Source organism: Diadema antillarum, unplaced genomic scaffold (genome assembly GCF_040938485.1).
Source record: "Diadema antillarum isolate AM-2024a unplaced genomic scaffold, OU_Dant_1.0 seq00000738_RagTag, whole genome shotgun sequence".
NCBI classification, from domain to species: Eukaryota; Metazoa; Echinodermata; class Echinoidea; order Diadematoida; family Diadematidae; genus Diadema; species Diadema antillarum.
Genome location: NW_027271636.1, coordinates 312849 through 337623, shown reverse-complemented (window position 1 = coordinate 337623; position 24775 = coordinate 312849). Strand labels below are relative to the sequence as shown.

The following is a 24775-nucleotide window of genomic DNA, read 5'->3' as shown; positions in this document are numbered from 1 at the left end:
CCATCTGACAGCGATGATTTAAAAAATCTCAGTTAAGAAGGTTATATGGTTTATGTAAAAGATAGCTCGTTTTACCTCCAAACGATATTACCGACAATGGGCTAACTCAAAATCGGAACAATTAATTATTTTCTTTCCTTCCTTCCCTCCTGTCCTTCCCAGACAAGCGGTATCCGTATGGCTGTGGATGAACTGATGCTCCTCCTTTGGTGTAAAAATAACGGGTAAATATGAGAGAAAATAAATTTGACATATTTTTGTGACTTCTCATCACACTGTATGTGTTTTGAATAACTCTCACTTCCATAGAGAACGCACATCCACACCCACATCCACTGCAACCGGCCCATAATGACCTAGTGACTAGTGTTGTACTGTATGTCGTGCACATTACCCATTATGAGCGACCGACAGTGTATTGTTAGCACTTGTGGTATTTGCACTCGCTCTTACATCTTTGCCTTTTCACTTCGTTGCTGCACAAAAACCAACAGAAATTGCGCTTCCCATCTGCAACACACACAACGTGCACACACGTACACTGAGTGCACTACCGCATTATTGCATACATTTTATCAAACACGTACGTGTATAGTACGTACAATGTACACTCAAAATTCATTCAACTGAAATCATGGCGAGCTCCACAGGAAATACCCCAGGAGGCCCTGCTGCTCCCGCCTCGGAACCTCCAACTGCCCAGCAATGGCCGAATACTAGGGAAAGCTACGAAATCAAAACAGTTTTAGGTAATGATCTGGATATTTACAGTTCTGTTTATGACTCGATTTTGCCGTTAACAATCAAAACATTGCTGCCTTGTCTCATAGCACACAGTGCGATTATTGAGCGATCACTGCTGCATGCAGCAGCAGGCCGGCTGTAGCTGTGCTACACTGCGTCACCCAGGCACGCGCTGGGTAACGTACGGCGATGACTTTTGTGTTTGGAGTGTTGAGTGCCGTTGTTGGATGTTGGTGTACACTCATGCTGGTCAGGTGGAAAGCATGTGTAGTCAAGAGCACGACTCGATGCGATGCGACGGCTGCTGCATATGCCCATATGCACACTGCACTGGTCGTGGCCGGTCATGGCCAGGGTGGTTCGGTCTGCCGTTATATGCAAAGTCGCTGTTTACTTTTCTTTGCCCCACTAAACATTAGTTTGTCATGTGTGCATCCAGTCTGGTGGTGGTAGATAATGGGGAATTGTTCTATGCGTTAAAGTGATGAAAAGTTAACATATTTCCACAGCATGTGATTAGTGTAGTGCCACGCAGCAGTGCAGTGGTACCAGCATCGCCATCGCCGGCATCGGCATCACATAAACTGCGACCGCAGCTCAAACGCGAATGGAGCACTAGGCCACTAGAAATGCATTCTACTGCTACTTAGTGCAACGCCCAACGGGGTTAGATTTAACGTTAGATCCTGTTTCATAAAGCTGTTCATAAAGTTACGTAGTTCGTAGGTCTATCATACTTATCAGAATTTCCATTTAAGTCAGCATAAGAACTGATCATCAGTAACGTTGCTTGTTCGTCGTTCGTAACGTTACGAACAGCTTTATGATTATAAACTCCCCCCCGGTGCCATTGCCCATGATGATACCAATCTGACACTCTCGTATATAGAATCTAGACCCTATTTCAAGTGAAAATAAAAAGAGAAAAGAAATTGTATTGAACCTGTGAGTGCTGTAGGCTTTCTAGATACATTTCTGGTATCAAACAAGAAACTGCAACATGGTCACTTTTTCCTCCGCCAAGGAAGGAGGAGGTTAGTGTATAAGCTGTTATTTTCGCGTACAGATATTTTCGCGAATTAGAAGGTCACAGACATTTTCGTGAGATGTTGTTTTCACGAATTGACACCAACGATATCTTGCATGCATTGTTACTCTAAACCAGTGTGTGGTGACATTTTCGCGTGTTGTTAAATTCACGATCCAACCATGATTCGCGAAATTTGCGAAAATTAAACCCTCGCGAAAATAACCACTTATAATACAGTGATTGATCATCGGCATTGCTTATTCATGGTGTGTCTTTTTTTTTTTTTTAAAGGACTGTACAGTACTGGTGATGAAGTGAGGATTCAGGTTTATAACATTCCTAAGTGAGATAATGAGAAACCTCTTATGAAATGTGAAAGAGCACGTAATTTTGAGAAGGATTCAACGTTTATTTGATGAAAAATTGGTTTTCAAATGGCTGAGAGTGAGATATCCAAAAAGGTGATAATAATAAAAGGCAACAGGCCACGCCTTTTATTAGGATCTCATTGTTTCATTTTGTTTTTGGATATCTCAGCCATTTCAGAACCGATTTTCATCAAATAAGCTTTTGATTCCCTTTAGAATTGCATGCTCTGTGACATCTCATAGAGTGGTTTCTGAATATCTCGCACAACGTTTAAAAGCTTAATCCTCACCTCAACCAGAACTTTTTGCTTTCAAGCACATTTTAATGAAACTTGCAGGAAAAGTCAATAATGACACAAGAAACAAATGATTAAATTTTAATAGTAGTGATATGGGAATTTTTATGGATTTTGAAGGATTTTTAAAAATCTTTTGGTATTTAAGGTCAATAAACTTGGGAGTTTTTATTTTTAGCTGCATGTACATGTACTGGAGGTTTACACATGCGCACTATTAAGCACATGCTCTGCTTGGTTTAGGCTGGAAGCTGATGGTGTAACAAAAGGCTTCTAAATTCATAAATTGCATTCTTGTACTGGTGGTATTCAAGGAGTTTGCTGGCTTGGCAGAGGTCTGCACTCTCCAAGTTCTTGTCTAGTTTTTATCAGCACCTAGCTTTTCTTAGCTCAAGCTTCTATTACAGAAAGAGAAAATGTTTGCGTTTAGTATTTTATGGCAGTCCAAGGCATTTGACCATAATCAGCAATTTTGATTGTGCTATTGGGACAAGATATAATCTAGAGTGCTCTAGATCATGTAGTACTAGGCACAGGTCTATGGTCTGTTTATTTTGTATTCTGTTGCAGTGTGCCTGATTGACGTGACTCTTTATAGATGGCATTGACTCAAGCACTACACGTTATATATGCTGACTTGAAATCAGTAATAATGCATGTTACACAATTGGTCGCTGTAGATGGATGCTATGTTGTGACAAAATTTTGAGAGCATTGATTACAGAATTTATACTGCAGTCTGAATGATGGTCAGCTATAATTGCATGGATGTGCAGAGATTACAAGTTGCAAAAATTTTTATGCGTGAGATTTTCATGACTCGGCGTCCTCAGCGCGGGCGCATGCGCGCGAGCAAGGGAGCGAAGCGTCCGAGCGGCAGGATCAGGAGCCAGTACGGAGCTTTTTCAATTTTTAGCTCTTAACCCTAACTAGGCCGGGCTATTTAGGTAGTTGATAGAGCCGGGGGGGGGGGGGGGGGGGGGGGGGTTAAATAGTTAAATAGTAGTTAAATACTACAAGCAAACAAATTTCACATTTTATGATTTTTATCGAAGTCATGGGAGTTGATTGCTACATTTTAGACCAAAGGAAATGCTGATCACTTTACATGCACTTGAAACAACCGTACTTGAGCGCATGCTTTCTTCATGAACCAATATAAAAACGCAGGGCTGTCCAATAGTTTTGAGAAATTTTTTTTTTTTTCAATGACATAAAGCAACCTGCAAACAGGGGTCAAAGTGCAATAGATCTTCAATGACTACAACATTTGCCTCGTGTTTGTTACTATATTCATCTTCTATCTGATCAAACTTTCCGTGAAATAGTTACTGTTATTTTTAGTATCCTATACTTCAGTAGCATTTAAGTGCAAACAGATTATAATTATTACAAACATTGTTGGTGTTTCTCCACTAGTGTGATCATGAAAAGTAGGATGGAGTGCATGTACATTGTACATTGTACATTGTATGTACAGCCTATACAGTAAGATCTTGGTCTGTAAAATATAGGGGCATTTCCAAGGTAATGGGACCCCCCAACGTAACATTTGGTGTTTCGGACATATCCACAGTGCTTTACATTCTAAATGAAATACAATGGCTTTAAGTGATTCCTGAATAATATATTTTTCTTTAAATGAGTCACTTTTACATTTTTTATTTCTGCAAATTGAAGATGAAAATTTCATGTGAACGTATGTAACAGGTGGACGGACATTGGTGTACTACATGTAATGTATGACAGTCAAATTAAGTACACTGTATCTTCCATGGAAAATGATCCTTTCTTTACTAAATGAACTGATATGGATGATAAGAGATAACATCATCCAAAGAAATCAAATTACCTGTGCATTAAGGTACAAAAGTTTAGGCTGAACGTATGTAACATGGACGGACAAAAATGTAACATCCACGTCTGTCCACATGTTACATACGTTCGATTTTTCTACAAGTGTACTATAGTGCACAGTTAATTTAAATTTTGGGGGTGATATTGTATAGAATTCTTATCCATATCAGTTGTTTTAGTAAAGAAAAGCTCATTTACACAGTTGTACCATAGAAGGTATTTAATTTGACTGTCATGCATTAGTACACAAATGTCTGTCCACCTGTTAAATACGTTCACTATTTTTGTGTTTTTTTAAATAAATTTTTATAGATAGCCTGCTTGGAGCAAAATCTGAACAAAGTTAGTGTATCTCTCTTAGGTGAGCTTTATACAGTGCTGAAGCGTTCGGTGGGTTGTTCACATTGGAAACATAAGATTACCTTGTGTCTTTGAAATGGACCCCATTACTGTGGAAATGCCCATAGAATAAAAGTCTAGCATCTCTTCTACTTAACTGTAGTGTGCATGGGCACACCTGCAGTAGTATGGACTGATCATGGCCTTTTGCACTTGCCTAGTCATTGAGCTACATGTACAAGTATGTGCTTGAAGTCACTGAGTTTGAATATTAAATACTTGAACTCTGCACAAAATGTTGCTCTAAAGTTACCAATGTACAAAGTGTATTGAACAAGTGTGAGTACCGTATATGAAAACATTGTGTAGTTATGACAAGACGCAATGAAATTTGAGATGGCAATATACAATGTAAGCCTGATGTGACTTGAAAATGAGTGATTATGTGTAGTAGTGAGTGTGTTTGTGTGTGTGTGTGTGTGTGTGTGTGTGTATGTGAGGCATGTAAAAGCAGCTAGTGGTGGACTTGTGGTGGGCTTGTGGTGGGTAGGTTGTGTGTTGTGGTGAGCTGTGTTGGGAAGGAAAGAGTGCATGCTTGCTATCCTCTGGAATGACTCACTTAGCCGGCGCTTCTCCCTTGCCTCTCTTCCTTCCTAGCTCCTTTTTCACACATCCCCAGTCTTCTTCCCAGGCTGAGCTGGCTTATTGACATTCTTAAAGGACTCGTTCACCTTCATTACATGTCAGTTGAGTGAATGCAGCAATATTAATAGTAGAACACATCAGTGAAAGTTTGAGGAAAATCAGACAATTTGTTCAAAAGTCATAAAAAGTACATTATTAAAGTTTCATTGCCGCCATCGCTAGATGAGAAGACTATTTTAAAGCTTGTGGGTCACATGCGTAGAATATAGAAAATATATTTTCACTTTAATATCTTGAATGATAAAGAGCACTTGAGTTGCCTCTTTCAGGAGGCAGGGGAAATAATTTTACCCTTACAATATGCTAGTAACAAGTTGAGGGAATGTGTGTGCTTGTTTAAAAAAAAATAAAAGAATTAAAAAAATAGAAATAATTCTCTTTTAATTTTCTGTACATCATTCTATGCATGCGACACCACAAACTGTAATACACTGTAGCTTTCTCATCCAGCAGTTACTGCACAGAAACTTTAAAATTCATAACTTTTCAACAGATTGTCTGATTTTCCTCACACTTTCACTGATGTATTCTACTGATACTGCTGCATTCACTCAATCAACCTTTATATGAAGGTGAACTTGTGCTTTAATTCATTTTTTCATGTGCAGAAGCCCCATGGTGTGTTTGGTCAGTGATAACAAACCATAAGTATAATCTCTGTCATCACTCTGTTGTCACTCATTGGCTATCCATTTGCATACAAAGTCAATGATAGACTTCTACATGGAGTCCCTGAAAGACTGTTCAGACCAATACATGTACAATGTATGTCTTGTTTGTTCTTGTGTTGTTTTTTCCATATTTTCTTGTTATACTCATCAAATTCCATGGCTAAAAGAAAATGCGTTGGTTTTCTAAATGAAATTGAAAAAAAAAATCATGGAGAATGTAAAGTTAGGTAAGACAACCAAATTCCCTCAAAGGAATGACATGTTCACAATAATCAATTTAATGACAATTTCATTCAAATATAATACATGTCATTGTTTATTTATTTTTGTTTCCTTGTCATGATTTAAACTTTAAACCCTGAGTAGTAGAATTATAAGAAAGTGACTACAAAAAAAGTATACATTGGCATAAAGTCTGCAGTTTTAGCACCTGATTTTGTAGGCTTACCATGTGTGCAATCTGAGTTGCCGATGTGACTGATCGCACTAATCTATTCCTGCCTCTCGAGAGATTTTCATTGCTAATGCCACCTTCTCTCGATATCTGAGAACTGTTGTTACTTCCCCGCTGAAAGTCGAAAGCAATCAGTGCACAGCAAATGTGCAGGTGTGAGACGGAATTTCAAATGAGGATGGTGTGTTCAGATTCAGCGTCGTCGTCGAGCATCGTGGGTAAGGGTGAAAAGAGGGCAGTTTTGCACCAATCAGATGGATACAGTATTTTAGAGAGCTTTCAGTTTTCTGCTTTCTGTTCAGGTATAGCGGAGAGTCCGCTAAATTCATTTAAAAGCTGTTGTGGTATTGCTGTGTTCAAGCATTAATGTGTGGGAAACTTTAATAGGTACTTGTGGTAATTAGTTCACTTTCCCCTCCTTAATTTGATATCAATATGGCTTTTTAGTACAATTTTTGCCCAAAGATTCTTCCATTGGTTTGGAAATTACAACAGCAGGACCAAACAATATGAGTGCTTCTAAGGAGGGTGCAGGAACATTTGATGAATTCAGCAGAGATAATCATTTTACACTTAGTTGAATCTAGCATTTTGATTTCATGATTTCACTTCTTTGCTTCAGTTGTCAGTATATAAATATATGAAGAGTTTATTTGCAAAAGGGGTTAGATCCACTTTTAGTACTTAAGAGAAAAATAGGTTTATTTGTGAGAATTTGTACACAAGTGTATGGAAAATCTACATCTAATTTTGCAATAATTTCTATTCAAATGGTTGTCTGCAGTTGAAATTTTCACTGTAGCTAACTCAACTGGAGTTCTGTGCAGTGATGCTAATAACTCAATTTTCATCAAAAATGGATCTAACCCCTTTTGCAAATGAGCTCTTCATATGTAAAATTATTAATGTATACTGCATTTGATATATTTTATTTTGATGAAGTTGTGTTTTGTGACTGCAACTCAGTGCAAGTCAAACTAATTTTTTTTTTAAACAGTCCATATTAACATATTAATGGCATTCACAAATATGTTGAAATTTTGCATCTTGTCACTTTGCAAATATCAAGTTTAGTAAATATCAACTGAAGTAACCAGAAACAGAATTTATGGAAACAATTATCATGTTTTCCAAGGAACTACGTGGTACTTTAACCTGTTGAGGACGAGTCCCGAGTATACTCAGGCAGGTGTCTATGGGAAATGTGAGTTGTAGCAAAATCAGCCCTTCCTCAATGGGTTAATTGTGACGTTCATGTATGCCCCCTCCCCACCCCCCTCCCACCCCCATGATGTCCCCCTGAACTGAGGATTCACAGTGTTAGACTGTCATTCTGACATGGTTATGCCTTCTGGGTAGGATTGACACAGAAAGAATGTTGCAACCAAAAATACTGCACTTCTGATACAGTAGGAGTAGATCCTACATGTATTAGGACATGTAGGTCTGAATCTTATTCCTCTGCATTTTTTTTTTTTTTTTGTAATGTGCAGTGGTTATAGGGTATGTGAGAATGAATGCATAGCATGATTGTACAATGTATGGTGAGTGTGAACTGCATACCGATAATGTATCCAGTTTGTGGGTGTGTGTGCCTGTGAGAGTATGAATCAATATTTTGCCCAATTGTGCAGACTCTCTGTGTACACAACAAATCTTTGCTTGTATGTGTTGAAACATGCAGCGGCTGTAACCTTCATGCCATTGCCACTATTTTCTCTTCACAAACACAAGACAATAGTAAGATGGGGATTGAAAAAAAAAAGACTAGATGGGGGGGGGGGGGGATATCCCCCCCCCCCCTCCACCTGATACACCTCTCTCAAACATGGGGAGCCAAGGGCTCATCCTTGACCTTTAGGAGTAGTTGGAGCTGAAGTATTCCAGGGGTATTTTGAGTCAGGGTGACATGAATTGTGTGCCATTTTGCCATTTGGCGGGACATAACTCATCGCCACATTAAAAAGGGGGTGGATATATGAAACGGTTCAGTGATTCCACATTGAGGAGATTCAAATTGACGGCTTCCATTACTGCTCTGTAAAACACTGCACTTTTTGCTGTGACAGATAGATTGAAGTTGCATGATGTTTATCGGCAGAAGAGGTAGATATGTAAACTGATTGAGTGATACATACTGCAATAAAGTAATTTGAATTAATGACTTTCAAGGCTTTACAGTGTATGATATTACAGAGGCCCTTTTTCCTTGATAGGTAGGGTTATGTACTGTAGCCATGCCTGTGCATTGTTTGTTCTGCTAGGAAAAAAAAAAAATCTGACAGTAAAAAGCTCCTTGACTTCCCACAACCTGAAAGTCCTTTTGCATTAGGCATACTCAACGGTTGTATGTACAAGGCTGAGTTCCCCAGTTGCTTTTATGGAGTCCTTGATATATATTTCAGTTTATTATTGGTAATAAAATAAACTGTGCATAACATATTGCAGGTGAATGCTGTTTTGTGAGGGCTGTGAATAAATTGTTGACAAGTGATGGGTAACCCCTACAAGGCATCAATGTTGGCAAAAACTGGCTCATATACACAATGTAAATCACCATAGTGTAAGAGTACTTTTTAGGGATGTCGCTTTATTTTCTGTTTCCAGTGTTCAACCTCCATACAGTATGATCTCCTAGAACACTTAAATGATGGATAACTTTGCCCTTAAATTGCTTCAAACAAGCAATCTATGAGAATTTATGCCAAAATGATTTTTTTTTTGGGTGAACATACCTAACATTAGACAGAAATCCACAATGTGTTGTACTATACATGTGAAGGTCAAATTACAGTGTATGATTGCGCCTGAACTTTGTTGTTTTTCATTTGATTGGCCTAATTTTGATGAGAAAAGATAATAACAGAGCTCTCTAAAATTCTGTTGAGCGTTATGTCTTATACCATTTGGACAGTCCATAAAATCCAGCCAAGATGGCAAGATCACTTTGAAGTCAAAACCTTGAGTGAAACAGGATGCATATTAACTACAGCACCTGTATAGGCCTACACACTATATTCCTTAGGTGTCGAAGAAATGCCAGCTCATGGTACTGCCCTGATGAAATAATTTCATGGCACGTCAAACATGTATTTGCTGGTAGTGGTTGTACTTGTAGGGTGCCAAAATTATATTTGCTCTACTCAATGGCAGTGCTTAAAGGGATAGTATTTGAGATTGGGATTCATGTTTTAACCTTTTGTGAGATAATTAGAAACCACTGGTATGAGTATATTAAAGAGCGTACAATTCAAAGAGGAATTAAAAGTTTGTTTGATAAAAATTAGTTGTGTGAAATGGCTGAGATATCCAGAAACAAAGTGGTCCAAATGAAAATATATTTTACTTTGTTTTTGGATATTGGCCATTTCAAAACCAATTTTCATTTAACAAACCTTTAATTCCTCTTTGAATTGTTTCCCCTTAATATTTCTTATGTACACTGTAAGTGGTTTCTAATTATCTCACAGAAAGTAGAAACCTGAATCCCCATCTCAGTGAGAACTATACCATCCCTTTAAATGGCTAAGTGTGTGATCTATATTTGTATATTTGCAGGCCATTTTATCTACGGTGTACCAGGTACTTGGTGAAGCCTTTGAGAGCTTATCTGCACTCACGCAAGCAATAGATACTCTGTTGAGTGCTTTGGTGCATTCAATAGTGCTTTTACCAAGGATCGTACAGTGTAATTAGTAATTTAGTGGTTATTTGTGTTTGATGTTTATTGTATTACATGTACATTGTATATTGATGGGATCACAATCTCTCTGGGTATGAACTCAATGATTATTTTTATTTTCTTATCATGTATATCGAAGTCATCATGCAGGTCTTCTGTTTTTTGTATGAATACTGTGACATTTTGTACTAGGGCTTCAAGTAAAAGCGATCTCAAATAGCTTGCTCATGGAATTGCTGTATTTCAGTTGTTGCCTTTCCTAGGAAGACAAAAGGTAACATCTTCATGATATGCATCTTGTTTAAAAGCAGTGAAATGTATAAAACCGCTCAGTCAGAGCATTGCTGCAAAGATCTGAAAAACAAAACAAAACAAAAAAGTCCTGATGGTGTATAAAATGCACTAAAATCATGAAATAGTCATGGGGTTTTATGGTAATGACTCAGCTAAATGCTGTTATTGGATCATGCAACCCGATACTGGCTTAACTTACTGTAAGGGCAGGACACAGTATCACGGAGTGGAGATGTAACCCATGACATTTAAACCCATGAAAGACACACTGCAAAGCAAATTATTTCAAAATGTATCCTGACAGGGTGCCACAAATTCACTTACCCCCCTCCCCCCACCAGTGCCTACCTGCAGCAAACATGTAGACCCATTGTGGGTGAGTAAAAACAGAATGAGCACTTGCCTGTTCTATGTACATGTATGTTACTGTGGGGGATTTGCCCAAGTGGTCATGTGGTCATGTGGAAAAAGTGTTTTGTGGCAACCTGTCAGATGAGAGATATCAGCACCTTATTGGGGCCTGGGAAAATTTTGCCACTGTAATCACCATCCCATCCTCGTTAACTTGGTAAATCTGGATCTTATATCATATCTTACATTGGAAAAAAGATTACATAAAACTAGTTCAATTTATTTGTTCTACACAAAATAGAAATCTGACAAAAGTTTGTTAATTTGACACTAGAACATTTACTTGGATCTCATAAAATGTTGCAGAATAAAGGATAACTTTTGAGTTTAGCAATTTAAAGGGTATTTATGAAGAATATTCATACAACATGGTAACAAACGAGCACTTGCTTTCTTTTGAAATGCAATATTACAGACTCTGGAGTAGAAGTGAATATTACATACCCCACAGAATAGCCATTCAGTCACAAAAACAAATAATCTTCAATGAAATTCCTACAAAGTTTTTTATCATTTAATACTGCTGGAATAAAAACTTTCAATTAAGCCCAATTTGGGTCATGGGCTATTGTCAATTTCAGATGAAGAATTATGAATACAGGTTCTGTCTCATGGTCATGAGTAATGTAAAAGGGAAAAAAAATTGTCGGCTTGGATCTGTACTGAGTAATCTTTACTGCATTGTGTATGCAGTGCAAGCCTTAGGGTGGGATTTCACGGAGCACGCGAACGATTTGCGAAGGACGCGAATGACAAAATTCAAAATTCGGATAAGTTTTTCTCCGAATGTTTTCCGATAATGAAGCCGAAAACTATTCTTGCGAAATTTGTGCGAAGTTTCCACGACGTATGTGCGAATGTCGTGTGTATCATTGCTAAAGTACAGCATGTTACGTACACGAAGAACACGCGACGGAAATGCGAACAACGAAAAATTTTCAATAATCATGGGAGAAAATGTACCCAAGGAGAGGTGGAAGCTGTCTGGAGTTGAATTTTTTTCTTTCCTCTATTTCTCCTTTCTTTTTCTCTCATTTCTCTATCGTGTGCTAGCCTACATTTTTTTCCTAGGACATATATCTCCACTATATAGTAAAGCATTTGATCTTTTTCCGCAGTTCCTCCAACACATAATCTTTATTAATTTTAAGTGTATTCTGCGATTTTTTTTTTTTATATCAAACATTTATTTCTCTTTGCTAGTCTTTAATTTCTTTTGTTACTATAGTTGTTAATAATTGTTTGATGTTTAGATGTATGTTACGATTTTTATTTGTAGAAAACGTATAGGTCATACATCCCCCAAACGTGCGCTAAACGTTCGCGAGAATGTCTCAAAAGGTACGCGAACAGTTTGCGATTACGTCGTAAAATGATCGGAAAAACTTCGCAGATTTCGCGTAACATACGCGAGACATTCTCCAAAGTTTCTGAGACTGTTTAGGGTTTCACGAACATTTTGCGAACATCGCGCGTGTCTTGCGAAGGTCTTGCGCATATGACGAGGCTTTAAAGACACTTTCGAGAACAATTCACGAGCAAATCACGACCAAGTGTGCGGAAAAGGTTCACAGAAAATTTCAAACTTTTTTGAAACTCTCGCCGAAGTAAAAACGACATTCGCGAACAATTGACGACGCTTCCGAACCCTCACGTTCGTTTGGCGATCTTTTGCAGACCAAAATGCGAATGCTGGATTTTGCCATTCGCGTCCTTCGCAAATCGTTCGCGTGCTCCGTGAAATCCCACCCTTAGCACTACAGTTTTGAAGGAAATTGGAGAGTTGCATACTGAGGAAATAGATTGTATCTGTGCTTGTATTTTTTTTCTTCTTTTTGCTGCTTCCTGAAGTATTGACTGAGAATGCACAAGCTATGCTAACGACTATGGGAACATTCATGTCACACACACACACACATCACTCTGATGCAAGATGTGCATTGTAATGGAAGCGACACAGCAGAACCTACGTATGTCCAATAGGACAGGAGTGTGGAGAAAATATGGTTATGCAAACGCAGGGGGAAAAGCAAATAGGTGTGAAGAAAGAGAGGTGCACCTTGAGTCCCCACTCGACAGGCAGTGTCTGGGAGTCCATGTTGAAATTCTTGCCGCTTTGGGATGCTTGACTTATTTGAGTGTGTGTTCCAGATGAGTGGGGACCCCTTGATAATCTTGATTATGCGCCCATGCCGGAGGCAGATGCTGCAAGCAATCTGGAGTGATTGGGAACAGGGGTGAGGGTTACTAGGAGACGTGATCTTTAAAGAAAGAGGAGGGAAGAGGGAGGGAGGGAGGGAAGGAGGGAAGGAGGATGATGGATGGGCTGAAGACTAAGTAAGGACTGAGGGAGGTGAAGAAAAAGAGGAGAAATAGAGGGACAGAGAGGATGAAAGGGGTAATGTACACTATGTGCTGTATGTGAGAGAAAGGAAAGAGGAACAAGAAAGGACTGTGCTAGAATCGAGCCAGGCTGTATTTAACTCGGAGAGAGAGAATCAGGTTTCAAAGTGCATTTTGATTGCCATTTACAAACGTGGTTTGATATTTATATGCGATTCTCAGGGTTATTGATTAGAGAATGAAGATATCTTCCTCAGAAAGATACAGTCCCATATGAATAAAATAATGTTTAACTGTGAATTTCCCAAGGAGACATGCAGTGTATGCCTGTATGTAACTGTAATTGAAAAGGCAGTGAGATAAATCAAGCTTTCTCATTACAGTTCCATTCACACTGAAGGACCAAAAAATATTTTGATAACAGTCACTAGATTGCATTCATTGGAAGTTCTGCTTGAGATTAGAAAATGTCTTGCATGAGGAATAACTTTAAGAATTGCTCTTTTGAAGGGTTACCTGCAAAGATGCCCACTCAAAAAACACATTGGATGTGATGATGTATGGTAAAAGTGGAAATTTTCCCAGTGTGCAAATTTTTGAGCATTTTGCACTACCAGATATCAGCTTGAAAATTAAAGCACACCAACACCTTTTCGTGTTTATGTGTTATTGTAACATTATTTAATGTTTTGATTTTGCAGAATTATTGACATGTGAAATTCATCACAATACCTTCCTGTCTCATATGTATTGCAGGGCATGGAGCCACAGCGACAGTTCACAAGGCGGTGTGCCTCCCTCGCAATGAAGATTGCGCCATCAAGAGGATCAACCTGGAGAAGTGTAATACCACCATGGAGGAACTCACGGTGAGCAATTTGGGGACTGAACTGTGACCTCTCACCCCTCTGTAGAGGTCAAATGTTTTGGGATTCATGCAGGAAGAGATGCAAGTAGTGAAGAGGATGTAAAGGGTTGAGGGAAAATGTGAGCTGTTAGACTAATACCTGTGCGTGCAGGTTGAAAAGTCTCATTGACCATCAAATGCCTTATCACAGGCTTTTTTATTTGGCATAAATTTCTTACCATAATGCGACAAGAACACAAATCTCATGCTGGTCTACAGGAAACGTATTTTTCGTCTGTTAAACGATTTTATTTGTGCTTCTGTGTCTGTGTGTCTCATTAGTTTGTTTGCTAAAGTGATTCTGCTGAATCTGCAGTCAGTTTTTCATTTGCAAGCCATACTTGGAGAGACTGGAGGGCAAATGGCAGTATTTGACAGATTAAATATCGCACATTCGTTATATTTGGATGCAGGCAGCAATTTATCTTATTGGACCTTGACCTTTGCAAAGTTGATATTTTGTGTATATGTACACAATGGAGCTATCATCCAGTAAGTAAGGTAAGGCATAGCATCCACCCACCTTACAATGAATACCATAATGAACAATAAACTGATGCAGGACTGTATGGTAGACAAATGATGCACAGGTCTTAGTGCATCCAAGTAGGAATTGCGTGCACAAGATAACTATGGATTTGTTTAACCCGTGAAGAGCATCTGAGTGGTTTGAGGCCACACTGTAATTTCAATAGTTGGGATCCTACAACATGCAGAATATTCCTGCTTGAGGCACAAGAATCATGTGCATCATCCATTTTCTAGAACTATTCACAAATTTTTGCCGAAAAGTCAATTTTTTCTTTTCATCTATGAATCCGGTAATTGCCAATGCATTGCAAATTTACTGTATTTATAGCTAGCCATCTCTTCTTAATGAAACTGCTTTAACTCTTTTTACCATTGTGTGATAGCATGTCTACAATGGTTTTCATCAGTAATTGTCATAATTATTTGATATTGAATGTCTGGCCAGTAAAAATCGACACACAATTATCAACAAATGAGATTGCCAAGTTTTCTCAACCGGTTCTATTAATGTGTATTCCTTGTGGCCCTGATGAGCATTTGATCTACCCTCCCCCCTCCCACTCCCCCTCCCACAGAAAGAGATCCAGGCGATGTGTCTGTGTAAGCACACCAACGTGGTGCAGTACTTCACCTCCTTTGTTGTCAAGGATGAAATCTGGCTGGTCATGAGGCTCCTGGAAGCTGGTAAGAGGGTTTACAACGCTGACATCTTCCTCAAGCCACTTAATCTCTCGGTGACATTTATGCCAGTTTAGAACCGAAGGAATGGTGGTACCATTTAGAACAGATATGGAGATGATGTCCTCTTGCTCACAAGAGACAATAATGCTGGCTGAAAACTGTAAAGAATGTGATAGTTTTGATAAATCTCATATGACCGTGATGTTCGTTGAGAAATGGAATAGAATTAAAGCCTGCTGGAGTTAAAGCCCTCTGCTTCTTAAGTAATAGTAATGTCATAGTGAGAACCAAGAAGATGTGCCCACTGCACTGAGTATGTGGAATTTACCTTACATCCTTCTGCCTCTCAAGAGACAATGATATCAAAGTGATAACCAACAGGATGGACACGTTGTACAGAATTAAGGTCTTTTTGCCTGTGATGTTGTGATGCATGCTGTACTTTTTAGTAAGATAATTTGTTGTCCTTATCTCCAACACTGTACCATGGAGAAAGAGATAAATTATGTAGTGTAAAGTCCATATAAATCAAGGTCCAGTTTGAAATTTCAAGGGATTGGTTCAGTACCATCACTGAAGTCAGCTACTTCGATTAAACACACACAAAAAAAAATTGATTTGAAAGAGCAATGGACAGAATTCTTTAGTCAACATGTCCTATGTGCCATATATCCAGTATTGTTTTACTGTGGAATATATAAGTGGACATTTTCATGGCGTTGAAATTTTCATGCAGAAAGAAGCATGAAAATAAAAGCACACAAATATTTTTGCTTGCCTGAAAACAGAGGGGGAAGGGAGGAGTTACAGTGTGGCACACAAAGAGTTAATTTGTTGTTTAAAGATTAAAAGATATTAAATATGAAGAGGTTGTTATCTTTTCTTGTGATTTTTTATTTTCCTTGCATCTCTTCCCAGGGTCCTGCCTCGATCTGATCAAGCACATGTTAAAGAGAGGGAAGGGCAAAGGTGGTCTGTTTGAGGAGGCAATCATAGCAACCATTCTGAAGGAGACACTGCAGGGGCTGGAGTATCTCCACGGACACGGCCAGATCCACAGGTCAGTTAAAGGACAAGTCCACCTTCAGGGTCTAGGGCAATTACTCACTGGGCAATTACCCCGGACCCTTTCCTTGGCCCTAATCCTAATCCTAATCCTGAACCTAATCCTAACCCTAATCCTGAACCTAATCCTAACCCTAACCCAAACTCCTTACCCTAAACCTAACCCTAATCTTTACTCTAACCTTACCACTAACCAGTGTTTAGCCGGGGGTAATTGCCCTCTGGGGGTAATTGCCCGGATATGCACCTTCATATACATGTGGATTGAGTGAATATTAGTAGAACACATCAGTGAAAGTTTGGGGAAAATCAGACAATCCGTTCAAAAGTATCTACACAGTCACTGCTGGATGAGAAGACTACTACAGTGTATGATGTCACATGCGTAGAATGATACAACAAAAATATAGAGAGAATTTCACAAAATTGTATCTTTAGAAAAAAAGACACATTTCCTTGACTTGTCACTGACATATAGTAAGGGTAATATTATTCTTCCCCTGCCTTCTGAAAAAGGCAAGTCAAGCATTCTTTTATTATGCTAAAAAAGTAAAAATATGTTGAATTTTCTTTATATTTTCTTATATCATTTTACAAATGTGACATCACAGTCTATGACGGTGAACTTGTCCTTTAAGCAGATGTCTATGAGCAAAGTTTATGCCTGGTCGGACTTACGAAGTAGTAGAGCATCCCTGTCAGCAAAACTCCTCTTTTTTTTTTAATCACAGTATATAACTGATTTAAAGCAGGAATTGACACAGTATATGCTGTGCCATGCCGTGATACATCAAAAGCACAACAAAGAATTAAGAAAAGAATGAATACTAGTATTTTTTTTCCACTTACTTTCCCCACAGACTGTAATGCAAGATATTGAAGCAACATGAAATTTTGCATGAATTGGAGCTGTCAGCCTTTTTTTTTTTTGGTGGCATGAAATTTTCTCATAAACAATATAGCCATCCATCCAAATGAAACTTAGTTCAAGGAAAGTAAACACTCAGCACATATCTGACAAACAAGTCATTTAGATTTTTGCCACTTATGTGAAACTGTCGTCCCACATTATCAAAACACACTGTAAACCTATTTTGAGAACTATGCATTATGGAAGAGGCATACCAGTTGCCATGACAACATTGGTAGTTTCTTTTTTTTTTAACAAACTGTACACAATTTGTCATGAAGAGAGAAATGTACACCCATGTATATTGACACCCTGAATGAGATATACACAAAGTCATTGTAATGGTGACATATGAAGCCCATTCATTGTAATAATGACTTTGTCAAACCCTTTGGCCTGAATTCATGAAGGTGGTACAAATGAAACCATGATTTAAACCATGGACAAAAACCATGGAGCGCCAAGTGTCCCATGGAATATTTTGTAACGAAATCAGTCATTTCGTCGATAAAATGATTACTTTGTAACGAAATGACACCATTTTGTAACTAAATGAACATTTCGTCCAGGAAATGATAATTTCGTTAATGAAACGGTCATTTTGTCGACGAAATGACCAATTTCGTAACGAAATATTCTGTGCGACACTTGGCGCTCCATGGTTTTTGTCCATGGTTTAAACCATGGTTTCATTTGTACCACCTTCGTGAATTCGGGTCAATAGTGTAATGACTTTATCAAACCCATTCAATGTAATGACTTTATCAAACCCATTCAATGTAATGACTTTATCAAACCAATTAAATGTAATGACTTTATCAAACACATTCAACGTAATGACTTTATCAAATCCTTTCAGTGTAGTGCATTCTTTTGAAACCCATCCAGTTTGATGATGATGTAATAAACATTGTAGTAATGACTTATTAGACCTATTCAGTGTTTAGATAATGTATGACACCCATTCAGTGTAATGATGACCTGTCACACCCATTCTATGTATGCCATGCAGGGATGTCAAGGCAGGTAACATTCTCCTTGGCTCTGACGGAACGGTCCAGTTGGCTGACTTTGGGGTGAGCTCGTGGATTGCCACAGGTGGCGACCTCTCGCGAGACAAGGTCAGGACAACATTTGTCGGAACCCCATGCTGGATGGCGCCGGAAGTTATGGAACAGGTGACAGAGCCGAAGGGTTAAAGTTGGTTGAATTTTGATGCGACCTCTTACGGCCTTAAGGTCCTTCATTTCCTGTAAAAGTGTCGATGATTTGATTTTGAATGACAATCATAAGTGGGAAATTTAAATGCATCACTGAAGCTGTGAAAGCGCTGAAAGGTGTGGAGATGTTAGTGCGTAAGTTTTTGCCTGGGGAATTTGATATTTTCTGTCATATTTTTTGTTCCTTTGAGAATTACTTCATTGGTCAGGTGTGTGAGGAGCTCTGAATGATGAGAAAAGTCATTATTTTTCTATTGAGTCTTCTCTTAATTCCAATCAGGCCAGGCTTCTGCCCTGGCCTTATTTAAGGTTAGAGAAAAGTTTTGGTTCATTTTTTTTTTTATCACTCTTAACAGGTTGCTGGGTATAATGCCAAGGCAGACATCTGGAGCTTTGGGATCCTGGCCATTGAGCTGGCCACAGGTGCAGCACCCTACGCCAAGTTTCCTGCAATGAAGGTTCGTTGCAAGCAAACCTGCAGATTCAGAGAGAATCATGGTCATTTGTTTGTGATGTTGATCCAGGCGGCAGTGCCAAAATTTAGTCAGCTTTGTTGCAGTATCAAACATTAGCAATGCTGTTTAGACTCTCAATTTTGTTGTTTTTGAAAAAAAAGTGTCTTGTCCAACTTGGCCACGACCCATACTTTGAAGTCCTGCCTTACAGTTGTTTTAATGTGAGAATGCAAATAAAAGTGCAACTTTACAGAACAGATCAGTTGATGTACAGCTCTTTATCCCATAGATTACTCAGATGTGATGTTTTGTTCAAACAAACTGCTCATTTTTTTTCTTCTTCAGGGAATATTTCTAGACTTTGGGTAATAGAATAATTATGATTATCATGAAGGTAAAGTGTAACCGAGAGCTATTTAGTAACTTGGATATTAAGGAGTTTTTACGTTTAATTGTGAGTAGCTGAAGATTATAACACATAAAATACTTGTTAATTTGTCCACCCTCAGGCCATGATTATGTCATTAACCCGTTGAGGATGAGTCCCGAGTATACTTGGGCAAGCGTCTATGGGAAATGCGTGTTGTAGCAAAATCAAACATCAGGGAATAATTTTCCTGGTAGCGCATCACAATTTGCTATGCATTTTTACACCACTGCTACACAAACTATCTTTTGTGTAGCAGTTTTTTTTCCGTAGAAGTGTACAGGATATCATTTGAAATATTGTTCATCCGCTGAAATTGCTAATCAAATTTGAGTTGGAAAATTATTCCCTGAGCGTCCTTAATGGGTTAAGCGTAAAAAGATGTGCACGCATATACTGTATACGCCATATATTTCACGAGTCTGAATTTTCGCGAATAGGGAATTCCCGACGATTTCGTAAGTGGTTAAATTCGCGATCGTGGAGTCCTGTAGGCACCTACTGAATGGAGAAATGTACCATACGTCACATCCACATCGCGGTCAGAGTCAATATTTTTGCATGTCTTTAGTTTTGCGAAAAGCACCTGACTCGCGAAATTCACGAAAAATTAAAACCACGTGAAATATTCGGCGTATACAGTAAACTACCTTGATTACTTTATTCCTTTGCCTCTCATGCACAAAGACGATAGGAAAGCGTTAGTCCATGTATCACAAACTTGCTGCATTTGTGAACCGTGGGCAGGACGCATGATGGTTAAATCCATGTGTTTCATCAAAGTTTAAACTTCTGCTATCATTTTTTTTTTTTGTTAGCATCTCTTCATGTATATGACATTTTCAAACTATTGAATGATTCTCATGTTGTGGCAATGTCACTTCATTGGTCAGCTGTCATTTTTGTTGCAGAAAATTTGATAAGAAAAACCGGCTGTCCCAAACTTTAACACATGATGGTTTCATCACAAAACCCATCTGTAGACATGTGAGCTTGGAGGACTCCCATAGAGCGTGAGGGCTTCTTCCTTCTGCCAAAATTAATTAATTTGAAGTTTTCAGCCAGTTCATCATTAGGGGCCATGATATTGAGATGATTTTATCAAGAGATGCCATCAAACCTCTCTCCGAGAATGTAGAGACCCTCCGTGATGGCTGAAATGCCAGCGGCCCTGCTGTGCCGTCGTGCTCGGTGGTGCCTGTCACAGCAGTAATTAGAAACTGTGACCTTCCCCCTGCCAAAGCATGGCAGGCCCATAGTGTGTGGCCGTCTGCCATAATAGCATGCATCATAGCGTTTTGTTTTCGGGTCCTTTGCTACCTTGATGTAAGACAGAACATTCAGTGACTTTTCCCAGATATGCTGCATAAGATATAATGTAGATGGGCTGACTAGGTATTGGGAAAAATCCCAGAAGGTCAAAGGTCACTTTTCTTTTGCTAGATATCTGGGTTTGTTTTTTTTATATAGCTGTAACATTTTCTAGAGTTTCACGAAATGAATAAAATCTGGTCAGAAGACTGGATGTCAATGAACAATGTATGAAATGATATTGGTGAGAAATCATAAAATTCACATCTGGATATACCATTTTCTGAGAAAAAAAAACCTTGCCACAAGCATATATGTCTAAATTCCATCATGCCAATATTTTTCCAATGTGAACGGGTCCAGTGCTGAGAATCAGTGGAATTGTGCCTTCTCACATTGCACTTATTGCTTTACCCCACCCCCTTTTCTATCAGGTTCTGATGCTGACGCTGCAGAACGAGCCGCCAAATCTGGATTCCTGTTCAGAGAACAAGGACGAGTACAAGAAGTACAGCAAGGAATTCCGCAAGATGATCTCCAAGTGTCTGCAGAAGGACCCCACCAAAAGGTGGGTTGCCAGGAAAATGCTGCCCCTTGTGGGCGGACTTGAGATGGCAAAACAACAAATGTCAAAAATTCACATGAAAATTGACCTAGTCACATATTTCAGTTTGTTTCAGTGTAATCTACAACAGTGTAACTCTGAAACAAATCTCGAAATCAGAACGAAGTCCGTTACTGAGATATGACACCCCCTCCCTGTAGGAATTGTTATAATTTTGTTGGCAAAACAACTTGAGCGGCGATACGCTTGCCCCTTCTCAACAGGCGTTGTATATGAATTTGGCAAAACAATGTATCTACTGGGGGGTGTTTCATGAAACTTTTTGTCAGTGATTTACACCGACAACTGTTAAAAGCTACTGAAATCCTTTGGTCTGATTGGCTGATAGCAAATTTGTCGGTGAAAACCTCCGACGAACTCGTTGATGAAACTCCCCCCAGGTGATCTACATGAAATGCATTGTTTTACTGTAGCAATAGCTTGGTTAGGTTGATGCATTAAAACAATGTATGTTTTGATTCATGCAAATTATCCTTGAAAGTAAGGGGTCTAAATGAAATCAATTTGCATGCAATATATTGTTGATACTTTTGTTCAGTTTAGGGTAAGATGTGAAGTATTAAACAAAAACAGAAATAGTTGTACTTTTGAAGAACTGTAAATTCGACTGACTGTTAAAGAGGTTGCATGTAGATACATTGTTTTTGCCATCTCACGACCATGGGTTTGTTGCCCTCTGTCTCAGCAGTAATGTTGTCTTGACAGGCCTGTCCAGACATACATGAGGAGGGGGACACATTGACCCTCGACCCAACTTACCACAAGAAGCCACCTCACCCAGCACTTCTAAAAGGTTGTGGTCCCTAGAAATATGTTTATGGAGTCAATGTATGTGAAGTATGAGAGAGTGCTGACTGGAAGCTGGTGCTTCTTCAGTCATGAGAGCTGACTCGACCAACCACCAGAAGTCACTCCACCCTGCTCTATGTAAATGGTTAGCCTCTGTAAATGTATTAATCATGTCAATGTATTCCAAGTATGGGAGAGTGCTGACTAGAATCCATTGATAGTAACTAGTTCAGTAAAGGGAGCTGAATGGTGCTTCCTCATGTGTTGCTGCCCTGTATTGCTTTCTTGGGGAAAACACACACACACACAAAAACAATGACTTGTGACGAATAACACACAAAGTTGACACACTGTGAGTCATTGTGACATCATCGCCACAGTCATGTCACCCTTCATTAGTAGGATGTGTGTTGTATGGGCTGCAACAGAAATGGTCACGCTCATAGTAGTCTATGAAACTAGACCCTCTTTAGATAGTTGGGAAGAGGTGTTTATTCAGAGGAGTATGGATTGCTCACAGCAGACATATTTTGATTACTCTATGGGTGTGGTCCCTGTAGCAGAATGAAAATTTCTAAGAATGATCAGATAATGGGGTACAAGACAAATGACGGTAGCATCAACTGTAAGGGTTTGGTGTAGATTTAAAAACTTTAAAGTTCCCAAAGCACTTTAAAGCTCCCAAAGCTTTTTAAGAATTCAGTTACTGCAGCAGGTAATTATGCTTCATTTGGATGCTGTCTATCATTTTAGCTGTACAAGTCACATCCCCATTCCTGCTACATTTTCTCATAGCAAGCCAGATTTTTCTCAGTGTTTTTATGAAATCCATGATCCCCCCGACTTTTCTCAGAAGTGTGACCCATACTGATTGTATAGCTAGCTGCAAGAAGAATATACTAGTATCATGCTGTGGTGAACACAGAACTTGCCTTCTGTAGCCTTTCTTCCTAACCATTTACCTAAGGGGGGTGGGGTTGAGACTCAATTATGAGACTAGCGGTAGGCTAGGAAGGAAATGAGAAAAGGACCTATGCTTCCTTCCAGGCTGGGACAGAATCCTGGCAAAGTGGTCTGTGGAGCCATGATTAATGCTTTAATGTCCACGTTGAATGACAGGTGATAGAAAAGACAGCTCCATATCCTGCCAAACTCTTCAAACCTAGTGAATGAAAGAAAGGGTTGCAGGAGTGTAGGTCATTTATGAAGATTTTTTTTTTTTCCAGCAAAAGACCAGCACTCATCACGTAGAGTAAACTTACTAATGTGTCTACAGTGCAGTCACTTTGTGATAGCAGCACTTGTAGACTTTTATCAAATTCTGTGTGACATTAGCGTGGTATGGTTCGTGGGTTCGAGCCCACGCCAAGCCCAACACGATTGCCCTTCAGCAAGACACTTTATCCACATTGCTGCTCTCCAGCCAGGAGTATAAATGGGTATTTGGTAGGATGAGAAAGGTTATGTTGGTTGATCAATGTGTGCATGCCTTTAAAATGGCTGTGACTGGCTGGAATGCTCCCCAGGGAGTGGAGAGTGAGCACTGTCAGTGCTGGTTGGAAATTATGTATCCAATGACTGGGGTAATAATGGTATGTAAAGCGCATTGGGACACTTAAGAAGTATTAAATGCACTGTATAAAAACCAGCTGTTATTATTTTTTTTTTTTTAAGTGCAAGAAGACAATCTTTATGTTCTCTTTTCATCATCAAGGTAGGAGATGACCCAGTCATGAAGTTTTGTTGTAATTCCTTTCTGATGCCAACCACCCACTACAGATAGAGACGTGTTAAATTGCATACTGTAAAACCAGAAATGTCTGCATACATTTTAATTTTGCGAATTTCACAAGAGTCAAGACAAAAAATGCAAGTGAAAGTTCTATGCGCGTTGAATGCCAGTGGCAATTTGCGAAAATTTCATGCCACGACAAAGTCTGTCGGCTCCAATTCGCAAAAAATTTAATGCCGCAAAAATATCTTGCTTTACAGTAATTTTCAAAGACACTTTACAATTGTGAACTTATTGGGTTTGATTTTCCTCTACCCCTGACTTCCTCTGCAGGCCAACTGCCGCTGATCTTCTGAAAAGCCCGTTCTTTAAGAAGGCCAAGGACAAGAAGTACCTTGTTGAAGGCCTCATCGAGGAAGGTCTGAAGATCAGGAGTGCCTCACAGCAGACGGTAAACTCTCTTTGTTGTTGCTCAGAACTCACCCAAGAATGTGTACCAATAGTCCTTTTTTTTTAGGACTTTTACTTGTTATCAAGACAAAACATCTATAATCCTTCTTCCCACCAAAGTAATCAACCTTGAAACAACACATTTTGCAAGATACTCATTAAAAAAAATAAATAAATCTGCCAAAAGCTCCTCTTGTTAGACAGATTATGTGCCAGATTCTATCATTCTGTGCAGGGTATGCATTAACACTCCAGATCCGCAAAACAGCTTACAGCATATCGTCGCTTGGGTGACAAGACCTCGTATCTCAAAAATGACAAATGTTCAGGAGAGCAAAAAAACATGGCGGCCAAAGCACTGTAGTGAATGGGAAAGCCTTTCCTTTGACATGTTATGGTGGCTTCATTTCTGGAGTAAGACAGTTGGGATTTGGCCAAGACATCACTTGACCAATTATTTGACCATTAAGCCAAAAAA

General features: G+C 39.0%; 1 protein-coding gene across 1 annotated transcript in view; it reads left to right on the top strand.

The window, feature by feature from the left end:
• The first annotated feature begins 634 nt into the window (after nt 1-634).
• The window catches only part of LOC139738361 (STE20/SPS1-related proline-alanine-rich protein kinase-like), a 29388-nt gene continuing 5247 nt past the window's right edge, over nt 635-24775 (top strand). The window contains exons 1-8 of the mRNA XM_071648999.1: nt 635-749; nt 13951-14063; nt 15208-15316; nt 16232-16373; nt 18301-18466; nt 18865-18966; nt 21136-21269; nt 24181-24298. Of these exons, the coding sequence (XP_071505100.1) occupies nt 635-749; nt 13951-14063; nt 15208-15316; nt 16232-16373; nt 18301-18466; nt 18865-18966; nt 21136-21269; nt 24181-24298 (999 nt within the window). The remainder of the gene's footprint in view (nt 750-13950; nt 14064-15207; nt 15317-16231; nt 16374-18300; nt 18467-18864; nt 18967-21135; nt 21270-24180; nt 24299-24775) is intronic.